Source organism: Odocoileus virginianus, chromosome 1 (genome assembly GCF_023699985.2).
Source record: "Odocoileus virginianus isolate 20LAN1187 ecotype Illinois chromosome 1, Ovbor_1.2, whole genome shotgun sequence".
NCBI lineage: Eukaryota > Metazoa > Chordata > Mammalia > Artiodactyla > Cervidae > Odocoileus > Odocoileus virginianus.
The window spans coordinates 15,441,288-15,464,161 of NC_069674.1; the positions used below are offsets into that span (position 1 = coordinate 15,441,288).

The 22,874-nt window shown below is 51.9% G+C and overlaps 1 protein-coding gene across 2 annotated transcripts; it reads right to left on the reverse strand.

The window, feature by feature from the left end:
• Positions 1-547: 547 nt before the first annotated feature.
• On the reverse strand, positions 548-22,021 carry CLEC2L (C-type lectin domain family 2 member L). Of its 2 annotated transcripts, XM_020899378.2 has the most exons (6): positions 21,458-22,021; positions 10,981-11,055; positions 8,361-8,527; positions 7,316-7,416; positions 5,646-5,758; positions 548-1,829 (listed from the first exon to the last, which is right to left on the reverse strand). In XM_020899378.2, the coding sequence occupies exons 1-5, from the start codon at positions 21,645-21,647 to the stop codon at positions 5,647-5,649; spliced, it is 645 nt and encodes a 214-aa protein (XP_020755037.1). In that variant the 5' UTR covers positions 21,648-22,021; the 3' UTR covers positions 548-1,829; position 5,646. The 2 variants fall into 2 exon arrangements, with proteins under 2 accessions (XP_020755037.1, XP_020755038.2); XM_020899379.2 differs by lacking the exon at positions 548-1,829 and having other exon boundaries at positions 5,060-5,758; positions 21,451-21,589.
• Positions 22,022-22,874: the final 853 nt, after the last annotated feature.

Sequence of the window (22,874 nt, forward strand, 5' to 3'; positions counted from 1 at the left end):
GGAAAATTGGTACCTGGTAGCCTCATCTACCACATCCCCTAAAACACGTTCTGTTTGAGCCTCTATGTTCCAAGGCCCTGGATGCAGCAATGCTTTTCCATATGGTTGACCTGCAATAGTCTGCGGTGTGAGCCACAAAGGAATCTTTATTCGGGTAAGGCTCTGAAATGCAGGTATTACAGAAGCTAGCATATTCCAATCCCCTACTCAACTTACATCATAGTAAAAAAAGATAATAACTTTTCATTAAGCACTTACTATGTGTGTGAAGTGCCTCACACAATGCCTGGCCTTATTATAAGCTTTTAATTAGCATTCATTGTTATTATTCCAATTTTGTCTTAGATGTGTATGTCTTTGTTCATATGGATTCTGTGCTTTAAAAGATGCTAATCGACATTGCAAGGTGGTTGAGCATCTTATCTCTTTCTCTAAAACATCTGCAAGTTTTCATACTTTCTGTGGGCAGCTGGACTAGCAGTGCAGATTTCCGAGATCAGAGGTGGCATGGTATAGAGGGAAGGAGCATGTCAACTAGGAGTCAAGATCAGTTCAGCACATTTATTGAGCTCCTTTAGTATGCACCAGGCTCTAGAGAAACAAAGGAGTATGAGAGTGAATCCCCACCCTCTAGGGGCTTACACTTCTGCGTCTATGGTGAACAAGTGAAAAAATAAAGCATGATATGTGCAATAAGGATCAACAAGCAAGAGAGGAGCCACAAGACCTGAAGTCTAGCTCTGCCACTAGATGCGCGACCTTGGACATGTTATTTAACCCTCTCTGGGCCTCATGGATAGTGAGAATAGGGTCGATCATTTTTTATCCCTGAAATTCTAACATCTACGGTTCTCATAATCCTGTGAGGTAGGCCAGGCAGGCACAATTTCTACTTTATTAGAAGTAAAGCCTGGGGTCTGGGAGGTTGAGCACAGCAGTCTGAGCTGCACGCCTGCTCATCGGTAGAGACAGTCCCATACTAGACTCCAGCAGGTCTCCAGAGCCAAGAGGAAGCACGTCCCCTCCAGGCTGAGAGCGTATCTCTGATGGGTATGGCAGGAAGTTTGCCGGATGCCCCCCTGTGTGAACCTCCTCCTTGCTCCCAGTTTGAAGTTCTTCACCCCCTCCTGGTGTAAGTACACAGCTGACAGTGGACATTTCTGAAAACCAAGTGGTCGTTCACACACAGAACAGAGCGACATTAGCATAATTATCCTGGAGATCACAGGAATCTTCGGCAGCCAAGCCCAGTCACTGCTGGAAGCCCTCCCTGGGTCTGGTCTCTTGGTCCTCTGTGAATGATGCAAAGAACATCTTAGAAGTGGAGGGACTTCTCCCTCTGGCTCACGTGCTCCAGGCCACCCCCACTCAGGCCACCCAGTATGTACTTGCTTAGGGAATGTGAGTGAGCTCACTTAACTGAAGCAAAACAAATTAAAGATCTCATCTTGGCCGGATCTCTAAAATCATGGCACGCCCACCAAAGCCTAAAAGACAAGTCTCTGACAGACAGCCGGCCACTGCTGTCTGCCCCAATGGCAACGGGTGAAGAGATGACACTCGCCAGCAATCTTATTGTCACCACTAACAATTTTTTTGAGCATATGTTACGTGTGCTACAAAGAGCCAGCAGCACATAATCCCTGCTACTCAGAGGCTTGTAATCAGACAAGAGCGGTCAGATGAGTGAAGAGATGCGTCACATATGAGAAGTTCCACACTCGGCCACGTGAGAGGCTCAGTTTTTGGCGCCGCAGGTGTTGGGGGAGGGCGTGGTCACCGCGGGCGGCTGCCGACCCGGAAGCAGTCCCAGGGAGCGCGAGCTGGACCTTGAAGAGAGAGAAGGGCAGTAGTCAGTATTTGCGTCACTCACGCTCTATGGGAAATTCCGCCTGAAAACCATATGAAGGCGATAAAAGTGCGCAGGGGAAAAAAATCGCCGAGGGGCACCCCACGTCCTCTCCCAAGATGGCTCCTTTGGCTCCTTCTCTCCCCCACCCCCTAGGCTTGTGACGTAGATACAGCAAGCCCCTTAACCTCCCTGAACCTGCTTCTTCATCTGTTAAGGCTGTGGGAGAATTTACTAAGCAATCACCAGTGAACCTGCCAACACAGCAACGAACCTTACCCCTCAGTGTGTCCTGCTAATAAAATCCCTCCTCGCGCCATCTTCACAGCCAACGTCTGAGGGTGGCCTAGCGGGCGAGCTCCAGCCTTCCCGCCCCCTCAGAGAACAGCGCTGCGGTGTGGCTTCAAATCCACCCAGGCTCCCAGCTAAGCACACTCTCAACTCCAGGCGAGTCGCCTCAGAAGGGAAAATCTTCCAAAGGGGTTGAGGAGTGGGGCTGGAGGGTGGTCCTTTGGGGCTGAAGGGTGCTCCTTTGGACCTTGCCCCCTACACTTCTCTCTAGCCTGAAGTGAAGTGAAGTGAAAGTCTCTCAGTCGTGTCCGACTCTTTGCGACCCCATGGACTACTATGCAGTCCATGGAATTCTCCAGGGCAGAATATTGGAACGGGCAGCCTTTCCCTTCTCCAGGGGGTTTTCCCAACCCAGGGATCGAACCCAGGCCTCCCGCATTGCAGGCGGATTCTTTACCAGCTGGGCCACAAGGGAAGGCCTAGCCTCAGGCCTCTCCCTAACCGCCCCCCCCCACCCCACCCCCAGACCCTTGCCCAGGGAGACAGCTCTGAGCTCCAGGCTTAGAAACCCGCAGAGGGCCTGGACTCCATGCTGCCGCCTGTGGCCTCAGGAGGAACTGCACGCCCACCCAGCCTGGCTCTCTGCCCACGTGGGAGGCGTGGATGCCTGGCTGGGTTTGTCGGTTTTTTTATCTGCTTTTGGCCGCGCAGGGCAGCGTGCAAGATCTTCCTCGACCTGGGATCGGATGGATCGCGCTCCCTACAGTAGAAGGCGGAATATTAACCGCTGAACCTCCAGGGAAGTCCCTGGCTGGTTTATAACCTTTGAAAGATTTTCAACGTTTCTCAAGTTTGGCGTGCTGGTGTTTTGTTTTGGTGTTGCGTTTCCTTCCTGGGTAGGAAAAGATAAGAAAACTCTGAAAACATCCATGACCTTGGGTCAGAGTTCCTTTTGTTGTTATTCAGTCGCTCAGTCCTATTTGACCCTTTACGACCCCATGGATTGCAGCTCCTCCGGCTTCCGTGTCCACTATCTCCCTGAGTTTGCTGAAACTTATGTCCATTGAGTCAGTGATGCCATCAAACCATCTCATCCTCTGTTGCCCTCTTCTCCTCTTGTCCTCAATCTTTCCTGCAAGAGAGTCTTTCTCAGTGAATCAGCTCTTCAAATCAGGTGGCCAAGGTTTTGGAGCTTCAGCATCAGTCCTTCCAATGAAAATTCAGGGTTGATTTTCTTTAGGATTGACTGGTTTTGTTGATCTCTTTTAGCTTTAGAGTTCCTTTAGCTTTGCTGAACTGATTTAGAATTGTTGAGCCGCCCCAGGACAAACCCAAGGTTTGGAGAGCTCACCTGCCAGTGCGCCCTGAGGCAGCAGGCTGTGGAGCTGAATGAAAGATAAGATCCCGATGGCCTGGGTTCCTATTCCCTGCCCTCCCACAGTGCTTCCTCCGCGCCCCCTCATGGCTCCCTTCTTCCCACTTAAACCCACAGAACAGGATGAGGACACAGCCCTGCTCCTCATGCCTTGGGCCCTGCCCAGGTACAGTTGGGTCACCTGTGGCAGCATAACCCACCTCAGGTCCTTTTTAAGAGACTTAAATGAGGTAAGACTAGCATCACTGACTCAATGGACCTGAGTTTGAGCAAACTCTGGGAGATAGTGGAGGAAAGAGGAGCCTAGTGTGCTGCAGTGTGTGGGGTCGCAAAGAGTCAGACACAACTTGGCGACTGAACAGCAACTACAAAGGCTTTGATGGGAAGACCATCTTTGATGGGAAGATACTGGTGAGAACCCCAGACCTGTGTATGACTGAGAACAGGTGTGAGTGTGAGACACCCCCCCCCTACTCACCCTTCAGCCCCTGCCCAACCCAAGCAGCAGCAGCAGCAACTGACCACTTCCTCAGTCCTCAGCCCCTCAAAACACTTCCCCACAGGGGCTGGGAAGGCGGTGGGCTTCAGCCAACCCCCCACAGGCCACCGCCACCACACATCATTCCTTTAACCTCTTCATTGCACAGTCAGATTCCATACTGGCTTCCCCATGAAGATAAAATATGAAACCACAAAATACCCATATTTTACTAAATACCTGGAAAGCTTTCAGAAGAGTCCACAAAACCGAAGCTGACAGTTGTGTCTGAAAACTGACAGTATAAGGAGTGACGGTAGTAGAGCAGGCTGTGTTTCCCTCTGAGCTGATTTCTCAGAAAATGGGGCAGGACCCAGATTCACAGACGCACCTCCTAGGCAGCTCCCACATGTATCTCACCCGGCCATGGGCTGGGAGGCCCAGACCCCCCGACCGCTTGCTCTGGGCTCCAGGCGCGTGGCTGGAGAAGGTGGCACTTGCAGCCGCTGCAGGCCCAGGGGAACCACCAGCCTCTGGCCCATCCCCCCTTCCTTCCCTGCAGACCAAGGAGGGACAGGAAGGGGCCCTCGGACCTGCACAAACTCTTAACCAACCCAACATGCACATCATCTCCTCTCATCCTCCCACCTCCTTCACTCTGTCCTCTCCTAAGGCAGAATAAGCATCCCTCGGCCATGTTCCAGAATATTCTGGTGCTCCCCAAGCTGGTCCCTCTGCTCCCTGTGTGCTCACTTGGGGGATAAAGCTGTTGATCCCCCTGCCTGGTGTGATGTCTGGCACATGATAGGTGTGAATAAATGTTTGTCCTGTTGAGTCGAATGGTAATGATGACGCCAGATGGAGCACACCCCTCAGACATCTAAGAATAACGCAGTGGCCTGGCAACATTAAACGGTGCCCTGAGGCCACAGAGCGTGTTTTTGGCCTTGGTTCCTTCACGTGTTGCCTGCCACACTGGTGCCTCTTGGTGGTCCCTCCCTAGACAGGCACCCCGAGCCATGCCCCCCTCCCTCAAGCCACGATCATGGAACAAACGGCAGCCGACTTCTCTGGACGCCAGTCATCTCTTTATTCCACCGGTGACCAACAGAGCAGCACCACGGACCCAGCAGGGGCCTGCCTGAGACCCTGGGCAAGGCCAGAGGGGTGGATGCAGGGGCCAGGTGAGGGGCTGCCCTTCCTGCCTCCCCAGGAGCCAGGAGAGAGATGCCTGGGGAGGGGTTCCGTGTGTGCAGACAGTACGGCAGTCTGTCAGCCCCCAGCCTTCCTCAGAGCACCAGGGCCTCCAGAGGAAGGAATGCTCCAGGGTGGGGCCAGGGAGAGACCTCCTGGGCTGACGAAGGGTAGACTGTGAACTTGAGCGGGCGCTGTGTGCACGCGTGTGCATGAGCAAGTGCGTCGCTGTGCGTGTGTGTCTGGGGACACGTGCCTACGTACTACTGAGCTTGTGGGAGTTGATTGCTGAGCCACAGGGCCTGCCTGGGGCCAAGGAGACCAGGGACCAGGATTCGGGGGCTGGAGGAGAGCACCCAGGGGCAGAGAGCATCCTCCTCGCTGCTTCGCCTTGGAGCGGAGCCCCGGGCCAGCAGGTCTCAGAGCCTGGTTGCAGGGTGGCCTCTGGCATGACCCACCTCATGTGTAGGCCATCTTGCTGCACACCCAGGGCCGGGTCATCAGGCAGTCTGTCGACACCAGCCTGGTGGGCTCCACGAAGACGCACTCCCCCGGGCCCGCGATGGGGAACCTGTGGCCAGGAGAGAGGAGACCAGGCACTCACTGCTGGCAGATGCCACCCGTTGCTGGGCAGCCCCAGAGGCCCTGTGACTCATCCTTCCCTCTGGAGCTGCCCTGCTCTGGGACAGTCCACCCTACAGACCTTGCTAGCGTGGCTCCCACTATCTCCCAAGTCTGTACCACAGCTCCAATCACCCTGGTGATGCCCACAGATGTATCTGGATGCACCCTATGCTCCCATCTGGCTTCCCCATCCTGCCAGGCTCGGCTCACTCGTCCCAGGAGACTGGGGCCCTGTCTAGGACAAGCCTCCCCTGACCCCACCTGCCCACGGCACCCTGCCTGCACCTCTTACAGCTATTAATAGCACAGGGGGTTCTCCCTGCCTAAAATCATCCCTTTTGAAGCTCAACATTTCTTCTTAAATGGTCACCCTGACCTGAGCCCCCCACCACCAAGGCCAGGACGAGGTTCTCAGAGGGCATCAGAAGGACCCCAAGAGGGAGTGGGGAGGCCAGAACCACCTCAGAGTGGTCAGAGAAGCGTGGCCCCAAGGCCTGCTGGTTGCTGGGTGGTCAACATCCTGGGGCCTCCAGCCTCCAGGGCTTCCAGTGTTCTAGGAGCAAGAAGCTTTGAGAAGGGGAGAGGCGGGGGCAGCAGCAAGGCAAGACTTTCTCAGCTGCTTTGAGAACAGATTGGGGGATGAGGTCAGGACAAGGAAAGAGGAGCAAAAAGGAAGGGGCAGTGAGGACAAAGAGAGGCACGGAATGAAGAGCTCAGGAGACAGGGAGATGTGGGAATAGGGAAGTCTTCATGGCCCGAGGGTCATATCAGGTCAGCAGCTGCGCCCCCACCCAACTCCTCGGGCCTAGTCCTCCAGCCTTAGGGTCTAGATCAGAGGCTGAGGTTCTTACGCCCCGTGTGCGCTGACCTGTGTCTCCCTAAGCCTAAAGTGCCCCCCTTCTCCGCTGCCACCATCACCCCACTCACCCACCACACAGATCACACGCTCACTGCCACACCACATGGGCCACACAAATAATACCACCTTGGCACATGCCACCAACACCCTCAAGGTGTTTTCTCTAAGAGGACCATCCTGGGACCCGTAGTTCAGACCCCCTTTCTCCGTAGTAAAACTGTTCAGGTGGCACGTGACTGCCCAGCATAGAGGTCCCATTTCCTCCCCTCTCACTGTCAGGCGGGGCCATGTGGCTAAGTTCTGCCCAGTGCAGAGGGCTGTCCTGGGATATCCTCCCCTTTCTCTGAGCCACACTGAGTCACGCAGAGCAACGAGGGAGTCACAAGATGGAAAGAGCCTGGGCCCCTTCCAGCAGCAGGAAGCTCTGATGCCTACGTGGAACAGGGCCACCAAACCAGGCTGGACTTTACTGGGGAGAGAGTAGTAAAGCCATTCCCATGCCCGGGCCTCTGTCCCTCACCCCTGACCCTACAGGTGAGTGGCTCTAGCTAACACAAAACCAAGTTGTCCCTCAGGAGGTTCGTCTGGGAGGCTAGGTCTTCCCCAGTCTAAGCTCGGTGGTCAGAAGATGAAGCCTCGGCTCACGTGTCCGGGTCAAACGGGTCCCCGTTGACCCAGTGGAATTCGTCCCCCACTCTGCGCAGGCCGATCCAGGGCTCCCTCCGTGTGAACTTGAACATGAATTCCTGCGCCAAGGAAAGAGGGAAACCTCAGAGTCAGGTGTGGCCTCCTGACTGCTCACACACCCCCAGATGAACTTTAACTTGGAAGACTGGCTCTCAAGATGCGTGGACACCGTAAGGGTGACACCTCACCACACCCCAGGAGTGAGGAGCTGGGTTTACAGATGCACTGCAATGGCCTTCAAGGAACATGGACTCTGGGGAGGTGCCAATGGGGCAGGAACCCTGGAACAGGGTTTGTCTCCTAGCTTGGGGACCCAGCATGCCAACATTCCTGATTTTTAGGAAGCCTGGGATTGCTTGATGGGTTATCTGGGACTGGCTGTCCTGGGCCTTTCTCTGCAGAAAGGGGCTATCAGACTGTGTATCAGAGACAAACAGAAGTGATTTTAGATTTTGAATTGCACGAACCTGCAAAATCCAAAAATGGCCAAGAGACCTATTCATTGTGTTACATTCATATTTCTAGTGATATGACTATTTGGGGTGTTAGGTGGGACCTCAGACCCTGATTTGGACTAGTTGAGGATGCCAATTTGATACACTGGAGTGGGTTGCCTTGCCCTCTTCCAGGGCATCTTTCCAACCCAGGGATGGAGCCCAGGTCTCCCGCATGGCAGGCGGGTTCTTTACTGGCTGAGCCACCAGGGAAACCCTCATATTTCACAAGTGCCTATATAATTTGTAATGCTTACAGTTGATCATTTTGAGCTCAGCAAACCAACCTTGGATGGACGCAGCTGGCCTTGACAAGAGCAGTAAGAACAAGAGCCCCTCCGTGGAGCTGCTCAGACCCCATTTGTGGAGCCCACGTGCACACCCCACCTGTCTGGAAACAGGTCACAGGGGACACCAGGTCCTTGGGCGTGGCTCTCCCGCATGGCCCCGCCCCTTTCACCAGCTCGCCCAGACCCCGCCCCGACACGCCCCTCGCCCTGGGCACTCACCAGCTCTTTCTGACTCTGGATCACAGCAAGTGCCGCCTCGTGGCTGTGGCAGTACTGCCGGCCCGTGTTCCAGTCTCTCGGTTCCTCTGAGAAGAAGTAGCATTTCCTTCCGTATAGCAGCCAGTCCTCTGGGCAGGGCGCTTCGCACTTGATGCAGCCCTTGGAGGCTGCAGGGAAAAGGAGGGACTCAGTATCTGCCAGCATGGAGGGTCTGTGCCCAGCCCCCAAGAATCCCACTTGGGACCCCCTGACTTTGGTGACCATCAGTCACTCATCTCAGGGGAGGGCCTGTCACAGCGCCTGGCAGGTCGGAGGCTGGGGACTACATGAACTAGGAAGAGCAATTTGGCAGGGACACCCCCATGAAGGGGAGTGACAGCAGGTTAACCCCCAGATTATGTTCTCCTCTCTCTCTGGGCTCCCGGAGGTGGTGTGAAACCCAACAAATTCAGACTTGAACCTGGTGGCCACGCATCCTCTCTCTTCAGCCAGGTTGTGAACCATCCCCCCCTACCCCCACCCGCTCTCATTGGCCACACCCTCATCGGCTATGCTGCTGAAGTGCTAGAAAGTTCCTTTTCAATGTTGAGTCCCAGCCTGCCTTCCCGTTGTGACCTAGCTTCGCGGACCCAGGATCTGCCTCTGGAGTGACCCGGACAGACCTGGTCTGCCTTCTCCTTGAGGACTGACCCACACTCCCCTCTTCCAGAACTGAACAGACACCATCTCTTCCACAATCCCTTGGAGGGGATGCTCTCCAGACCTTCTCCATCCTGCCTGCCTCACTGTGATGTGCCCACGTGACCCCTAAAACATTGCCACCAGCACAAGCTGGGACACATCAGCTGTGGTCCGCCACCCAGCAGCGATCGCCATAGCCCTTCTGGCTGCCGTGGGTTTTCCAGCCTGCAGACACTCCAATGAGAAGAATCTGTGGGTATGTGCATAGGTGCACTTTTCTGGGAAGGAAGCCCGGAGCTTCCATGCGATTCTCTAAGGGCCTCCTTGCCAAAAGGAATTCAGCCATACTCTTCAACTATTTTCCTATGATCTCCTTCCAAGCCAGGTCCCCCTGCCCAGAACATGTGTAAATCACATTTAAATTTAAATGCAGGATCTTGTGTTTGTTTCTTCCACAGTCGCTTCATTCACGTTGGCTTATTTGAGTTTTTAACGATGAATTTTATTTTTTTTTAACATTTATTTTTATTTATTTGGCTACATAGAGTCTTAGTTGTGGCATGTGGGATCTAGTTCCCTAACCAGGGATTGAACCCAGCCCCCCTGTATCAGGAGCGCAGAGTCTTAGCCACTGGACCACCAGGGAATTCCCTAACGATGAATTTTAATCTCAATTTCTTTTTCACCTGGCCTGTGGAACATCCCTCTTTGGGTTGTATTGCTTACAAATTCCATAAGCACATTTTTTCGTTTGTTCTCATACAAGAAGGTTTATTAAAATGTAGACCAGGACAGAGTCAAGAACAGGCCCATGGTACGCAAGTGCCCAAGGGAGCTACTGCCACGCCAACACCAATTAATTGATTAATGGGCACTTGGGCATTCCTGTTCAGTGAGCTGCAGGCCCACTTAGAATTACAGGCCATGCTTTTCCATGAGGATCTCCAAAGACTGTTGTGCTTTCCTCCAATCACAATATGCTCTGTTTACACCTTGCCCTGCCCTCCCAACATAGCAGTAGAATAGTTTAATTTGTAGCAATTAGTCTAGGTGAATCCAAACTGGTGGTGAATCCAAGGTGGTCACCACCTTCTTTTCTAAGCAGCCACAGTGCCCTGCTTAGCCTGCATGCCCTACAAGTGCAGGTTGGCTAGAACTGATATTATCCGTGGATTTTCCTCCCATTTTGAGGTGTTAGGATTAAAGCTTCTCAAAGATTAAAGACAGAGGTCCTGAAATCATTTTGGCTTGAACCCATTACAAGCAGCAAAGCCCCAGGTCATATAGCCTCACCGGCTTGCCTATAGCAGTTTCCTCTTTTTGATTCCTCCTTCGACCCTTTCGGTCCTGCCTGCCGCTGTGTTTCCCTGGACGCTCCTCCGCAGAATGCCCTGTTCTGTGTTCCTCCTGGTCTCCAGGAAACTATTCATTCTTCAGGGTTTACCACATGTGCTCCCTGCTCTGGGAGGCCCCCAGACAACACCCTATCACTGGACAAGGGAGTGGATGTCATACTACACTTTAAAAAATATATATCTCCAGCACTTAGCCCAGGGCCTAACACACAGCCGGGATCAATAAATGTTTATTGAGTGAGTGAATGAGATCTTTAAGGCCCTTAACCCCAAACTGTCTCGTTCATGAAGCACTGCCCGCCTAACACACACCAAGTTTGTTCAGCGTTCTTGAAGCATTTTTGTAATGGTACCTAAGTAACATCTCCACTTTCGCTGCATGGCTTAGTTAAGGGGATAGATATATTGATTTGTGAACATATTATTTTAGGCTAAAATGTCATCTAGAACCAATACCCTATTTCCTATTTACTTTGACCCACACAAAGTTGATGATATGTCTGGAACCTTTCTTGACCTCATTAGACATGCTTTTGAAAGGTGTGTAGGAAATGAATTGCAAATGCTCTGACATCCATGCTCACCCAAGATGCTCATCACCACCAGGATGGCGAACAGAAGCACTGCGATGGCCCCCAGCAGGAGACGTGTGGTGGTGTCTGAGGAGAGAGAAAGGGATTGATTATGGCCCATTGATTATGGCCCATCCCCACAGCCCATTCCCACTGCCAACCCCAAGTCCTGATACTGAGAAACTGGGGCTGAGCCCAGCACTCTGTGTTTGAACAAGCCCTCCAGGGCAGTGGTCCCCAACCTTTTTGGCACCAGGGACCAGTTTCATGAAAGACAATTTTTCCATGAACTAAGGAAGAGGGGGAGGGATGGTCTGGGGATGATTCAAGTGAATGACATTTATTGTGCCCTTTATTTCTAATTTAATGCCAGTGCTGATCTGACAGGAGGTACCAGTTCACAGGCTGGAGGTTGGAAACCTCTGGTCCAGGCCATCCTGATGCTGAAGTCTGAAATGCCATTCTCAAGCACAGGTTTGTCTGATTCTGTGATACTTCTGCTTAAAACCCCTCTCAGGGCTACACACTTGAACTCTTTCTGTGGCTGTTAGCACTTTCCAGTCTCTCACATCCTGCTGCTTCTCTACCTCATCCCTAGTTTCAGCCCGACAGACTCCTTGAAATACCCCAATTCATCCTCTCAGCCCTGTGACTGGATCTTTGCTCCCAAAGTTCTCCTCTTCAACTGCTGTCTCTTGAAATTCTGCCCCACACCCTCCATCCTCTTCAGGAAGGCTTTCCTGATCCTCTGGCTTCTCCCTTTAACATTTTATTTATTTATTGTTCTCACCCCAAATTTTAATTTGATTTTTTAAATGTTCATAGCAGGGTTATTCACAACGGCACGAAAATGGAAACAAGCTAAATGTCTGTCAAAGGGAGAATGGATAAAATGTTGGGCATTCATTCAGTGGAATCCCACACAGCAATTTTTTAACTTTCTATTTATATTGGAGTGTAATTGATTAACTTGATTAACAATGATGTGTTAGTTTCAGGTGTATACAGCAAAGTGATTATATATATATATATATGTTCTTTTTCAAATTCTTTTCCCATTTAGGTTGTTACACAATATTGAACAGAGTTCCCTGTGCAATACAGTAGGTCTTGCTGGTTATCTTAAGTATAGCAGTGTGTACATGTCAATCCCAAACTCCCTTACCATCCCGCCCCTCAATCCTTCCCACTGGTACTTTAAGTTCCTTCTCTAAATCTATGAGTCTGTTTCTGTTTTGTAAATAAATTCATTTGTATCCTTTTGGTTTTTTTAGATTCCACATATAAATGATATCATACAATATTTGTACTTCTCTGTCTGACTTTACTTCACTCAGTATGGTAATCTCTAGATCCATCCATGTTGCTGAAAATGGCATTTAATTTGATATTTAATGAAAGAACCCTTATAGACTTTAGACACAGGGTCTTTGAAAGTTTTATTAATTGTGATCAAATACACATAACATAAAAGTTGCTTTTTTAACTATGCTCAAGGGTGCAATGCATGGTGTTAATTACATTCACAAAGTTGTGCAGTCATCCCCATGATCTACTTGTAAAACTTTTTCATCATCCCAAACAGAAACTCTACTGATCAAGCATTAACGCCTCATTCCCAACCCCCTCCAGCCCCTGCTAATCTCTCATTCACTTTCTGACTCTATATATCCACCTGTCCTAAGTACCTCATGTAAATGGAATCATATCTGTCTTTTGGGGTCTGACTTCTTTCGCTTAACATTGTTTTCAATGTTCATCCATATTGTAGCACGTATCAAAATTTCCTTCCTTTTTGTGGTGAATAATATTCCATTGTATGATTACATACATTTTGTTTATCCATCCATCCATTGACAGACAGTTGGACTGCTTCCATCTTTTAGTTATTATGAATCATCCTGCTGTGAACATTGGCCAACAAAGATCTGTTTGAGTCCCTGTTTTCAACTCTTTGGGGTATATACCTAGGAGTAGAATTGCTGGATCATATGGTAATTCCACATTTAACTCTTTGAGGACACACCAAACTGCTTTCCACAGCTGCAACACCATTTTGCATCCTACCAGTGATGCCGACACCACATGTTCTAATTTCTCCATCTCCTCACCAACACTTGTTAGCTTCCACTTTTGTTTGTATAGCCATCCTAGTGGATGTGAAAAGTGAAAGTGAAAGTCACTCAGTCGTGTCAGACTCTGTGCAACCCTATGGACTGTAGTCTGCCAGCCTCCTCTGTCCATAGAATTCTCCAGGCCAGAATACTGGAGTGGGTGGCTGGTCCCTTCTCCAGGGGATCGTCCCAACTCAGTGATAAAACCCAGGTCTCCCACATTGCAGGCAGATTCTTTATCATCTGAGCCACCAGTAATGAGAACTCCCTTTTTGTTTTTAAGTCCTTTAAAAATTTTTATGTTATATATGTGCATAGATGAAAGGACCACCTCCAGCCCACCACTGGGCTGTCCACCCAGATGAGCGAAGTACCAAAGTCAAGAGGAATATCTATTAATAGAAACCTCTACAGCAATTCAGCATTCCGGTGACATCCAAGTGCCTGATGCTGTTTCTAGTAATTCATCTGTATGGTACTTCACAACAGATTGGGAAAAGAAACCTGGTCCTTTATCAAGGATCTGCAAAGCAACAAATCCAAAGTCAAGAAATCTACCAGGCTTCACTAAACAACCAAAGAATCGCCCCTTCCATAGAGGCAACTACTTCCAATTCCTTCAGCGAACTCTTTCGGTATTTACCTCCAAATCTCTAAAAGCTTTGTGTCAAGAAGTCAATACTGCTCAACTTTTCTATTTAAGACATTACTTATTGATGTTCCACAGTAATGAGGAAGATTTAATTCTCTGCATTATTGTCCCACCCTGATCACTCACATACTACTTACCCTCTCAACATCATAGTTTGGGTTGGACTGATAATTTGGTGAGGGGTTTGTTTTTTGGGTTTTTTTGCCATGCCACACAGCTTGTGGGATCTTAGCTCTCCTGACCAGGGATGAAACCTGCGCCCCCTGCAGTGGAAGCAAGGAATCTTAACCATGGTACCACCAGGGAAGTCTCTGTTCTTTTCTTTTAACAATGTAAACGCTGCTCCCAGCAATCTCTGCAGTGTATTACGATCGTTATTTCTACACAACTTCTTGTTTCCCTGTAATTAATCATTTTCCTTTGCCTACACTTCTGTGTGCTCATTCTTATTTCAATGCCGCAGCTCCTTTAAGCTGATGAGGCAAAATCAGGAATTCTACTCCACTTCTGTCTTAGTCTGCACAGGCTAACAAAACCCCTAGACTGGATGGCTGAAACAACAGACACTTCTCTCTCCCAGTTCTGGAGGCTGGCGAGTCCAGGATCAAGGTTACCAGCAGATCCATTCTTGGTCAGGGCTCCCATGGTGGGGTTAATGCCCTTACAAAAGGACAGAGCAGAGAGCGGAAGCCCTCATATCCACTTTGCCTTTTTGCTCTATTTCCTGAAGATTTTTTTAAACTTTATCTTCCCACTCTCTACTGAATCTTTTATTCTTATGATTATTTTTAGCTTCCAAGGTTTTCGGGGGTTTGTTACTGCTGTTCCCTGAATACTCCCTCCTAAAGCATACTGTTTTTATTTTAATGATGCAAAATTTTCTCTTCTCTCTCTGAATAATACTGACAGTTTTTTAGTTGATATTTTTGGGGGGAAGCAGGAAGGTTGGGGGAGAGGTGGGCAGAAAGTTTAGTCTGTGTAATCTCTGTTTTTTCCAAACTGCTTTCCCCCTCTGTTCGTGTGTTTTAATCTCTAGCTTCCATGTCAGGGACTTTCCTCATACATCTAGAGACCCTTGGTTATTTGTTCATGATTAAGGCAGGAGGAATAAGACTTTATTGGTGCCTTTGAGACTGTGAGAGGGATTTATTAACTGTGGAGGTCATGGCAGAGTGACCTGGCTGGGTTGCTCCTCAAGGTTCTCTCTTTAACACTTGATTTTATTTTTTTTAATATTTATTCATTTGACTGTGCCTGGTCCTAGTTGCGGCCTGTGGGATCTTAGTTCCCCAACCAGGTATTGAACCTGGGCCCCCTGCCTCGGGAGCACCGGGTCTTAGCCACTGGACCACCAGGGAAGTCCAGCTCTCTGTTTGTGGATCTCCTTGAGTTTCTCCTTTCGGGTCAGCGTCTCTGGGGGCTGCCCCTCTGTTTTCACTTCTGTAGGATGTAGTCTTGGCTGGGAGAAGAGGCGAGGAGGCCATCCTCAGCCCTCAATCCGTAGATGCTGCCTGTTTGCTGTCAAATGTGCTGGTGTCTGGAGGCCCTCTCTCCCCAGGGCAGAGGGCTGGGGAGAGGCTCACAGAGTGGGAAGAGAATTGAGGACCTGAAGTCTTCCTAACAAGGGTTCACCCAGCCCTCCTGACATCTGCTCCCTCTTCACACCCTGCTGTGCCAACCAGTGTGGGGTCCTGCGTGCTCCGCTGCTTGCTGCACTTTCTAAGGCTGGGGGAGTCAGTGTCAGTTATTGATCATTGATCATCATCACTGATCATCATCATTGATCATCATCATTGATCCCTAGCACCCAACTGTGTTGCTATTGTTTTCTCTCCTGTTCTTGTTATTCTTGTGGTCTTTTAAAAAAAAAAAAAAAAAACTTTATTGGGTTTTTAAAGGAAAGAAAAATGCATGTCTTCAGTCTGCCATCCTTACTTGCAAGTCCCTTTAGTGGGACTTCCCGGGCAGTCCAGTGGTTAAGACTCTGTGCTCCCACTGCAGGGGGCATGGATTCGATCCCTGGTCAGGGACCTAAGATGCTACATGCTGCAGTGACCCCCTCCCAAATAAAAGGAAAAAAAAAAAAACAAAAAACTTTTATTACTGTATTAGTGAGTTTCAGAAGGGAAAGAAAAATGCATGTGTTTAGTCTGCCATCTTTACTTGCAAGTCCAACAGACATTCGGGAGTGCCTCCTATGGCCATGGTTTGTACTGACCACCGAGCAGGATCCAGAGGCAGGTGGCTCCGGGCTCGGTAACAGCAGAGGGCTGAACCCCTCTGTGTCGGCTCTGCCGTCCCCAGGGGCTGTGTGTTGTAAGGCTGATCCCCTTGAGTTGCATGGTGGCTGCCCATGGCAAGCACGCTGTGTGAATCCTCCTTTTTCCTTCCGTAAACACCTCTCAGTCCACATCATAAACCACTTCACCCAGGTTCACATCCCAGCTCTGCCATTTTCTCGTGGCAAAGTTACTCAGCTTCTGTTTCATTTTCCTCGTCTTTAAGACGAAGTCAGCATAGTATCTGCCTCTTAGAATTTTATGAGAATTCCACAAATAGTGCTTAGAGCAGTGCCTGGCGTGGTAAGCTCTCCCTCAGTGTCAACAGTCACCATCATGATGGTTCTCGGCTCACAGGCTCCCTGTGGGCAGTCGCTCGGCCCCCCAGTCGTGTCCGACTCTTCACGACCCTGTGGACTGTGGCACGCCAGGCTTCCCTGTCCCTCACCGTCTCCCAGTGCTTGCCCAAGTTCATGTCCATTGAGTCGGTCCTTCTGGGTAAGGGTTGTGCTTTCCTCACCTTTGGGTTCCCTCTAACAGGACGCAGTCATCGCCTGGCATGTTACAGAGCACCCACTGGGGCTGGATACACACAGGGCATCTAGTTGCCCTGAATGACGGTGCCCTTGACCACGTGGATATACACCTGCTCTCAGGGAAAGGGGAGTCTGTGCTCGCATCTCCAGCATCACCAGAACGGAGGACTCTCCTCGTCTTTCATGGGATAACTGCCCTGGACACTGTGCTATGGACAGACAGAGGACACGCTACAGGATCTGGCTCTTCGTTTACTCCCGAGGGTGGCCTTGGAGCTGGACCACCCCAAACAATGTGGTATTAGTTTCCTAGGTCAACATAACAAAGCATCACAAGCTAGGTGGCTTAAAACACCAGAAACGCGTCATCTCAGAGCTCTGAGGCCCAGAGGTCCACAGTCAAGGTGTCAGCAAGCCATGCTCCCTCTGAGACCTGTAGGAAAAGTCTTCCTGGCTTTGTCCTCATTTTTCCTGGCTTACTGGTGATCTCTGGCCCTCCTGGGCCTGCAGTTGCATCACTCCAGTCTCTGCCTTCATTGTCACATCCTTCTCCCTGTGTGTCTGTCTTCATGTGACCGTCTCTTAGAAGGACACCAGTCACATTGGGTTAGAAGCCCACTCTACTCCAGTATGCCCTCATCTGAACTAATTACACCTGCAGGGACCATATTTCCAAACAAGGTCATAATCTGAGGAACTGCGGAGTTAAGATTTCAACACATCTCTTAGGGGGATACAATTCAAGCTAGAACAGATGTCTAACTCAGCAATCCTTCCTTGTATGCACTGGCCTTTATTAAATGGAGTTTGAGGGTGCAGTTTATTTATGTTATAAATGCGTATGATTTAGCCTAATGTCAGAAAAAACAACTGAAAAAAAATTTGGCTCCCAAGCCCAGACAAATCCCCTGACAACACTCATATCACAGTGCAAAAGAGACTCATAGCTGACATCCCTAAGTTGACAGTCAAAAACTCTCCAATGTAGAGTTTGGTAATTTTTAAATTTTTAAGAGGCTTTGCTAAATGCGTGTGTGTGGTTTTGAGCAGGAAGTTGTGGGTTTATGCCTAATCAAGAAACTTTCAACATTAAAAATTCAGAATTGGTGAGCCTTGAAAAATCTATAGCCTGAGATTTGCAGAATCATCTGTGGTCCCCCGCTCCTGTACCCCTAGGCTGCTTTTCCCTCACCCCCGCACCCCCAGTGCCAGAACTATTCCCATCTCCAATCACCTCCAGTCTTTCCAGCACCCAGATGGCAGCCCTGGATCACTTTTGCAACCTGTCCCCCAAGGCTGTAGGGTGGAAGGAAAGGTTAAGAGCCACAGGGAGAGGACTCGATTGGAAGAATTTCTATTTGGCTTCCTATTTATAAAGCTAACTATTCATCAAAGGAAAGTCTTAAAGACCTGGGCTCTAATCCCAGCTCTAGATTTAAGATGTTTTCCACGTCACTTAACCTGTGAAGAGGAAAAAATATCTGCTGGAGGCGGCAGGGTCGTCTGAGGAGCACATGGAGGAGAGCTGTGTGCGTCACAAGCACAACTTGATTCTCTCCAATTAGCCTCACCGAGCCCTGTGTCCTTGGTCAGGTCAGGACGGGGTAAGAGCTCTCACGTCAGAGGGCCTCGTGGCAAACCCAGCGGGGTTTCACGTGCGACAGAGCAACGCGTGTCCTTGGGCAAGACACCGAGCCTCTCTGAGTCTCAGTTTCCTCACATTTAAAATACACACAACACTTACCCAGCCCATGGAAGGGCAGACGTGAGGGTTAAATGTGATGTTATATGAAAGCCCCAGCATGGGGCTGGCATGTAGTAGGGGCTTGATAAATATTCAGCACCTGGTAATAAAGGAGCAGAGGCCCCCCGAGGGTTCAGCTTGGTCAAATCAAGAAGTCTCAAGACAAGGACTTCCCTGGCTGTCTAGTAGTTAGGACTCTGCACTTCCAACGCAGGGGGTGAGGGTTCAATACCTGGTCAGGGTATTAAGATCCCACATACCCCACAGCTCAGCCAAAAGAAGAAGTCTTAAAACAGATGCTTGGCTAAGCAAGGGCTGCAAAATAAATCTCTTGGTCTGCAGACATGGCAGACCACTCATTCCATCACGAGGGTTTCGTCATGGGCTCATTAGGTGGGCCCCAGTTTGATCCTCGGGTCAGGAAACTCCCCTGGAGAAGGGCATGGCAATCCACTTCAGTATTCTTGGACCTTCCTGGTGGCTCAGACGGTATAGAATCTGCCTGCAATGTGGGAGACTGGGGTTCAATCCCCGGGTCAGGAAGATCCCTTGGAGGAGGGCATGGCAATCCATGCCAGTATTCTTGCCTGGAGAATCCCATGGACAGAGGAGCTATGCAGGCTACAGTCCATGGGGTCGCAAAGAATCGGACACAACTGAGTGACTTAGCATGCACACAGTTCGGGGTTGGGTGTGGACTCAGTAGGCAGACCAGCAGTCAAAGGATTTCAGTTGAGCAGTCACACACTTTGCCTGGGTTCCCCCACCGGGGTCTAGGGACTGGGGAAAGGGGTCACCTCCACACACCCTACACCCCAGCACCTCTGTCTGAGAGACAGAAATCTCTTCTCCACCAGCTTAGCAGGTGGGGAAACTGAGGCTCGGACAAGTTTGCAAACCTGCCAGCACACTGGCAGTGAAAGGATCTGGCTCAGGCTTAGCCAACCCCAGAATCCGTGCCCTCTGCCTCTCAACAGGCCCCCTCGGCCCCTGCCACGATCTCTTCAAGCACAGGGATGTTCCCTGTGCCAAGAGGTGCTCCAGGACAGCGGGCCCTCCAGGAGTGTGTGTGGGAGGTGAGGCAGAGTGAGTCGGGGGCGGGGGAGGCCAGCACAGGGCAGGACCTTGGAGAGCACCACCCCTGGTTTGAGAGCTCCCCTCTCCCTGTGGGAGATGTGGTGCCCAGGGAACACCCAGGAGATGATCAGGGGACCAGCAGAGGGGAGGCTCCTGGCAAGGACACAGACTCCACGTGCTAAAACAATGGGAAAGGCCCATAGGCCCCAGAGGCTGAGCCCCCAAGGTCCACAGGCATCAGAGTGGGCCTGCTTCTGACGGACCATGCGAACGAGGCCAAGGGATCAGAGGTGCCCCGAGACCCAGCATCAGGCCAGGTAGGGAGCCATGCCCGGACAGGTGAGATGAGGCTGGGCCACAGGTAGACACGAACCACAGGATGGCCCGGAAGACCCAGGGTCCTGAGAGACCCCGTGGACCATTTCCTGCCAGGCATGCAGCCTCTTCCTCAGCCTGACTTGCAGGTGGTCGGCCCAGTCACCCCTGGGAGTAGGAGCAGACGGGGCCAAGGTCAGGATGCAGAGTAAGACAGGAGGCGGCAAGCCGGGGGCGTTGAAAGAGGCCACACCACCTCTGAAATGGCCCTAACCCCTGGGGGTTAGAGCTAGGTTGGGGCAGATCCTGGAGAAATGCTTATGAATGAATGAGTGGAGAATACAGGCAAGAGGCATGAGCAACTTCAAGAAATAACTTGGGCAGGAGGGAAGCTGGGTGTCACATGCAAATTTAACAATGTGCCCGGAGACGCACGTCACAGAGAGGGGTCTGTCCACCTTCATCCTGCTCAGCTCTTCTCAGCCCGAAGCCCTTCTGCAAAAGTTCTTCTCCAAGTTCCAACATCTTTGCCTCCTTTGTCCCAAATCACCATCCAGGTGTCCAACTTTATCCCCCAGTCTGCACAGCCCCTCCTCAGGCCATCCGTGTTCCCTGGTCCACCCACCTTTTGGTCAAATGCAGACACAGCTGACCCCACCTCTCCCTCCTCGGCCAGGCCCCTGCCCTGGCTGGCACTGATTATGTTCCTCCTCTGACCACAGCCCCACCTTCCTCACTGACCTGGCCTTGGTCTGATCCCTCTGGGCCACCACCGCTTTTCCAAGGGCAAACTTTCTTGGAAAATGAAACCCACTTCATTTTCATTCTACGCTTTAAATCTCTCAGTAGTTGCTTCAGACAAAGTCCAAACTCTTTGGTAAGGCCTGGGTGGCCGTTCACAGTCTGTGTCCTCCAGCATCCTCTCTTCTCGCCCCTCCCAAATCCTGGTATTCTGAAGGTCAGTTCCCCACAAGGGACAGGCTAGCTCTCGCTATTTGACCCTTGAACATGTCGCTCCTTCTCTTTCCATATGTCTGTGAGGTCACCTACTCCAGGAAGCCCTCCTATCCTGATACTCCTTCCATAATGGCTGGGTGATTCAGCTTAGAGCTTCCCTTAGCTGATGCTGTCGAGGTCCTCAGCCCTGGGACTCCGGGTGTCAAGAGTACCCAGAAACTTCCAGAGGACCAGCCCTCTGGCCACACCTCCCACACCACACCCCACCAGTGGCCACACAAGCAGACTGGGAGAACTCACGAACTTAAACTCTTTTCCACTTTGGTTACCTGCCCCCCTTGGCCACTCAGGGGTCACCTCCTGAGCCCCTCTGACAAAGAGGTAGGTGAGGCCCCTGCAGGTTCTCCAGCGCATCACCTCCAGGGGTTCACCCCCACCTCCCAGCCAACCCCCTCTCACAGGGCATTAACACCGTGTCTGGGGTCTACCGCTTTTGCGCGTTGCCTAGGACGTTTTCACTGCTGGAGAGTCTAGCCACTCTGTATATGCCTCCCAGGTGAGTGCAGGACAGTAACCGCCCCCTTCACTCGTGAGGAAATTGAAGCTCAGAGCGTGAAACCTACTCCCAAGGTCAGAGTGTGAGTTAGCCGCAGAGATAGGTGGTCCCCAGTTACCTCCTCCCCACTGCCCCGCAGTGTGGCATCCAATGCCCTGACATCCATCCTCAGGGGTCCAGAGTCGCCCTTCCCGCCCTCCCCACGGGAGATCGGCCAAGGTTACTCTGTCCCGCCTCTCGCGTCCCACTCACCGCTTACCCTCCAAGGCCGCTTTCCAGCTGGTGCTGCCCTCATAGCCCGACCCCGATCGCCGCAGCAGCCCCTCTGGACCGCGGCCCTCCGCCTCGGCGGGCGAGCGCGGCCTGGGGGCGGCAGGGGCTGGCGCAGGGCGAACGGCGGGAGGCGGCGGCGGCCGGGTGCGCGCGGGGGGCTCCCGGGCCGGCTCCATGCCCCGCGCTCCGCCGCGCCGCGCCCGCGCTCCTGTGCCGGGGTGCGGGGCCCAGCCCCACGCGCACTCGGCGCTTCGCGCGCCCTGCGGGCCCCCCAGGCCGGCCTCAGTGGGCTAGGGCCGCGGCTCGTGCAGGCCGGGGCTGAGCCCGGCTCCCCGCGCCGGACCCGCTGCACCCGGTGACCGCCGCCGCCGCCGCCGCCTGGGTCCCCGCGCGCCTGCCCGGCGGAGCCGCAACCTCAGCGCAGAGCCGAGGCGCGGGGGAGGAGCGCGGGGAGGCGCGGGGGCCGGGGCAGGGCGGGGGCCCGGAGCGAGGGAGGAGGCGCCGGGAGCGCGGACGGCCCCACCGCCCGGGGCCGCCGGCCTCCCGCCCCTTCGGCAGGAGTCCAGATGCTGCGGAGCAGGGATCGCGCCACCAGGAGCCCGGAGTCCTGGCTTCCAGTCCACCTGCCAGTCTCTATTAAAACGGGAATCAGGTTCCCGCGGACGACACAGCGAGGCTCAAGGAAGATGAGGGGCTTTCCTCCGGGCCACCCTGGAGCCAGAGCCGAGGGGCGAGGGCTGGGACGTGGCCCAGACTCTTGGCATATGAGAGAAACGGAATCGGTGAGCACGAGAGAGTCAAGGGCCGAGGGGGCGCGTGGAACAGTATTTCCAATTCACTTAAAGTTGACTGAACCTCTAATACGTGCCAGGAGTTTTTTATAAACCTTAACTGTCAACATCCTCAGTTTAGGTTGAGAACGGGGAGTTAGAGAGGTCAAGGGCATTGCTGAAGGCTGCACCGTGCAGGAGCGCGTTAGGCCACTGTTCTACTTTGGGGCCAGGGCTTCCTGGATGGTCTTCACTCAGCCCGCTTTTTCCGTGGCTGACCCCAGGTCACCTCAGGCTCCATGAGGAGGCTGGCATGTCCTTCTCCAGGCCCCACCCCACTTCTGTTTCCTATCTCAGTCTATGATCCCTCATTCTCAACCCTCCTGCTCTCTCCCCCACCAATTTCAGTAAGGTACCAACAACTCCTATGAATTCTACCTTTCAGCGGCTCCATCAGTCCACCCTTCTCTCTTCCTTGAAATACATGTCCATTTCAACTCTTGTCAGATTGCAACCCCAGCCTCCTAACGGTCTCCCTCAACATTGTGCAGCCATCATCACTACCTAATTCCAGAACATGTTCACCATCCTAAAAGGAAACCTGGTACCCATCAAGCAGTCACTCCTCATCCC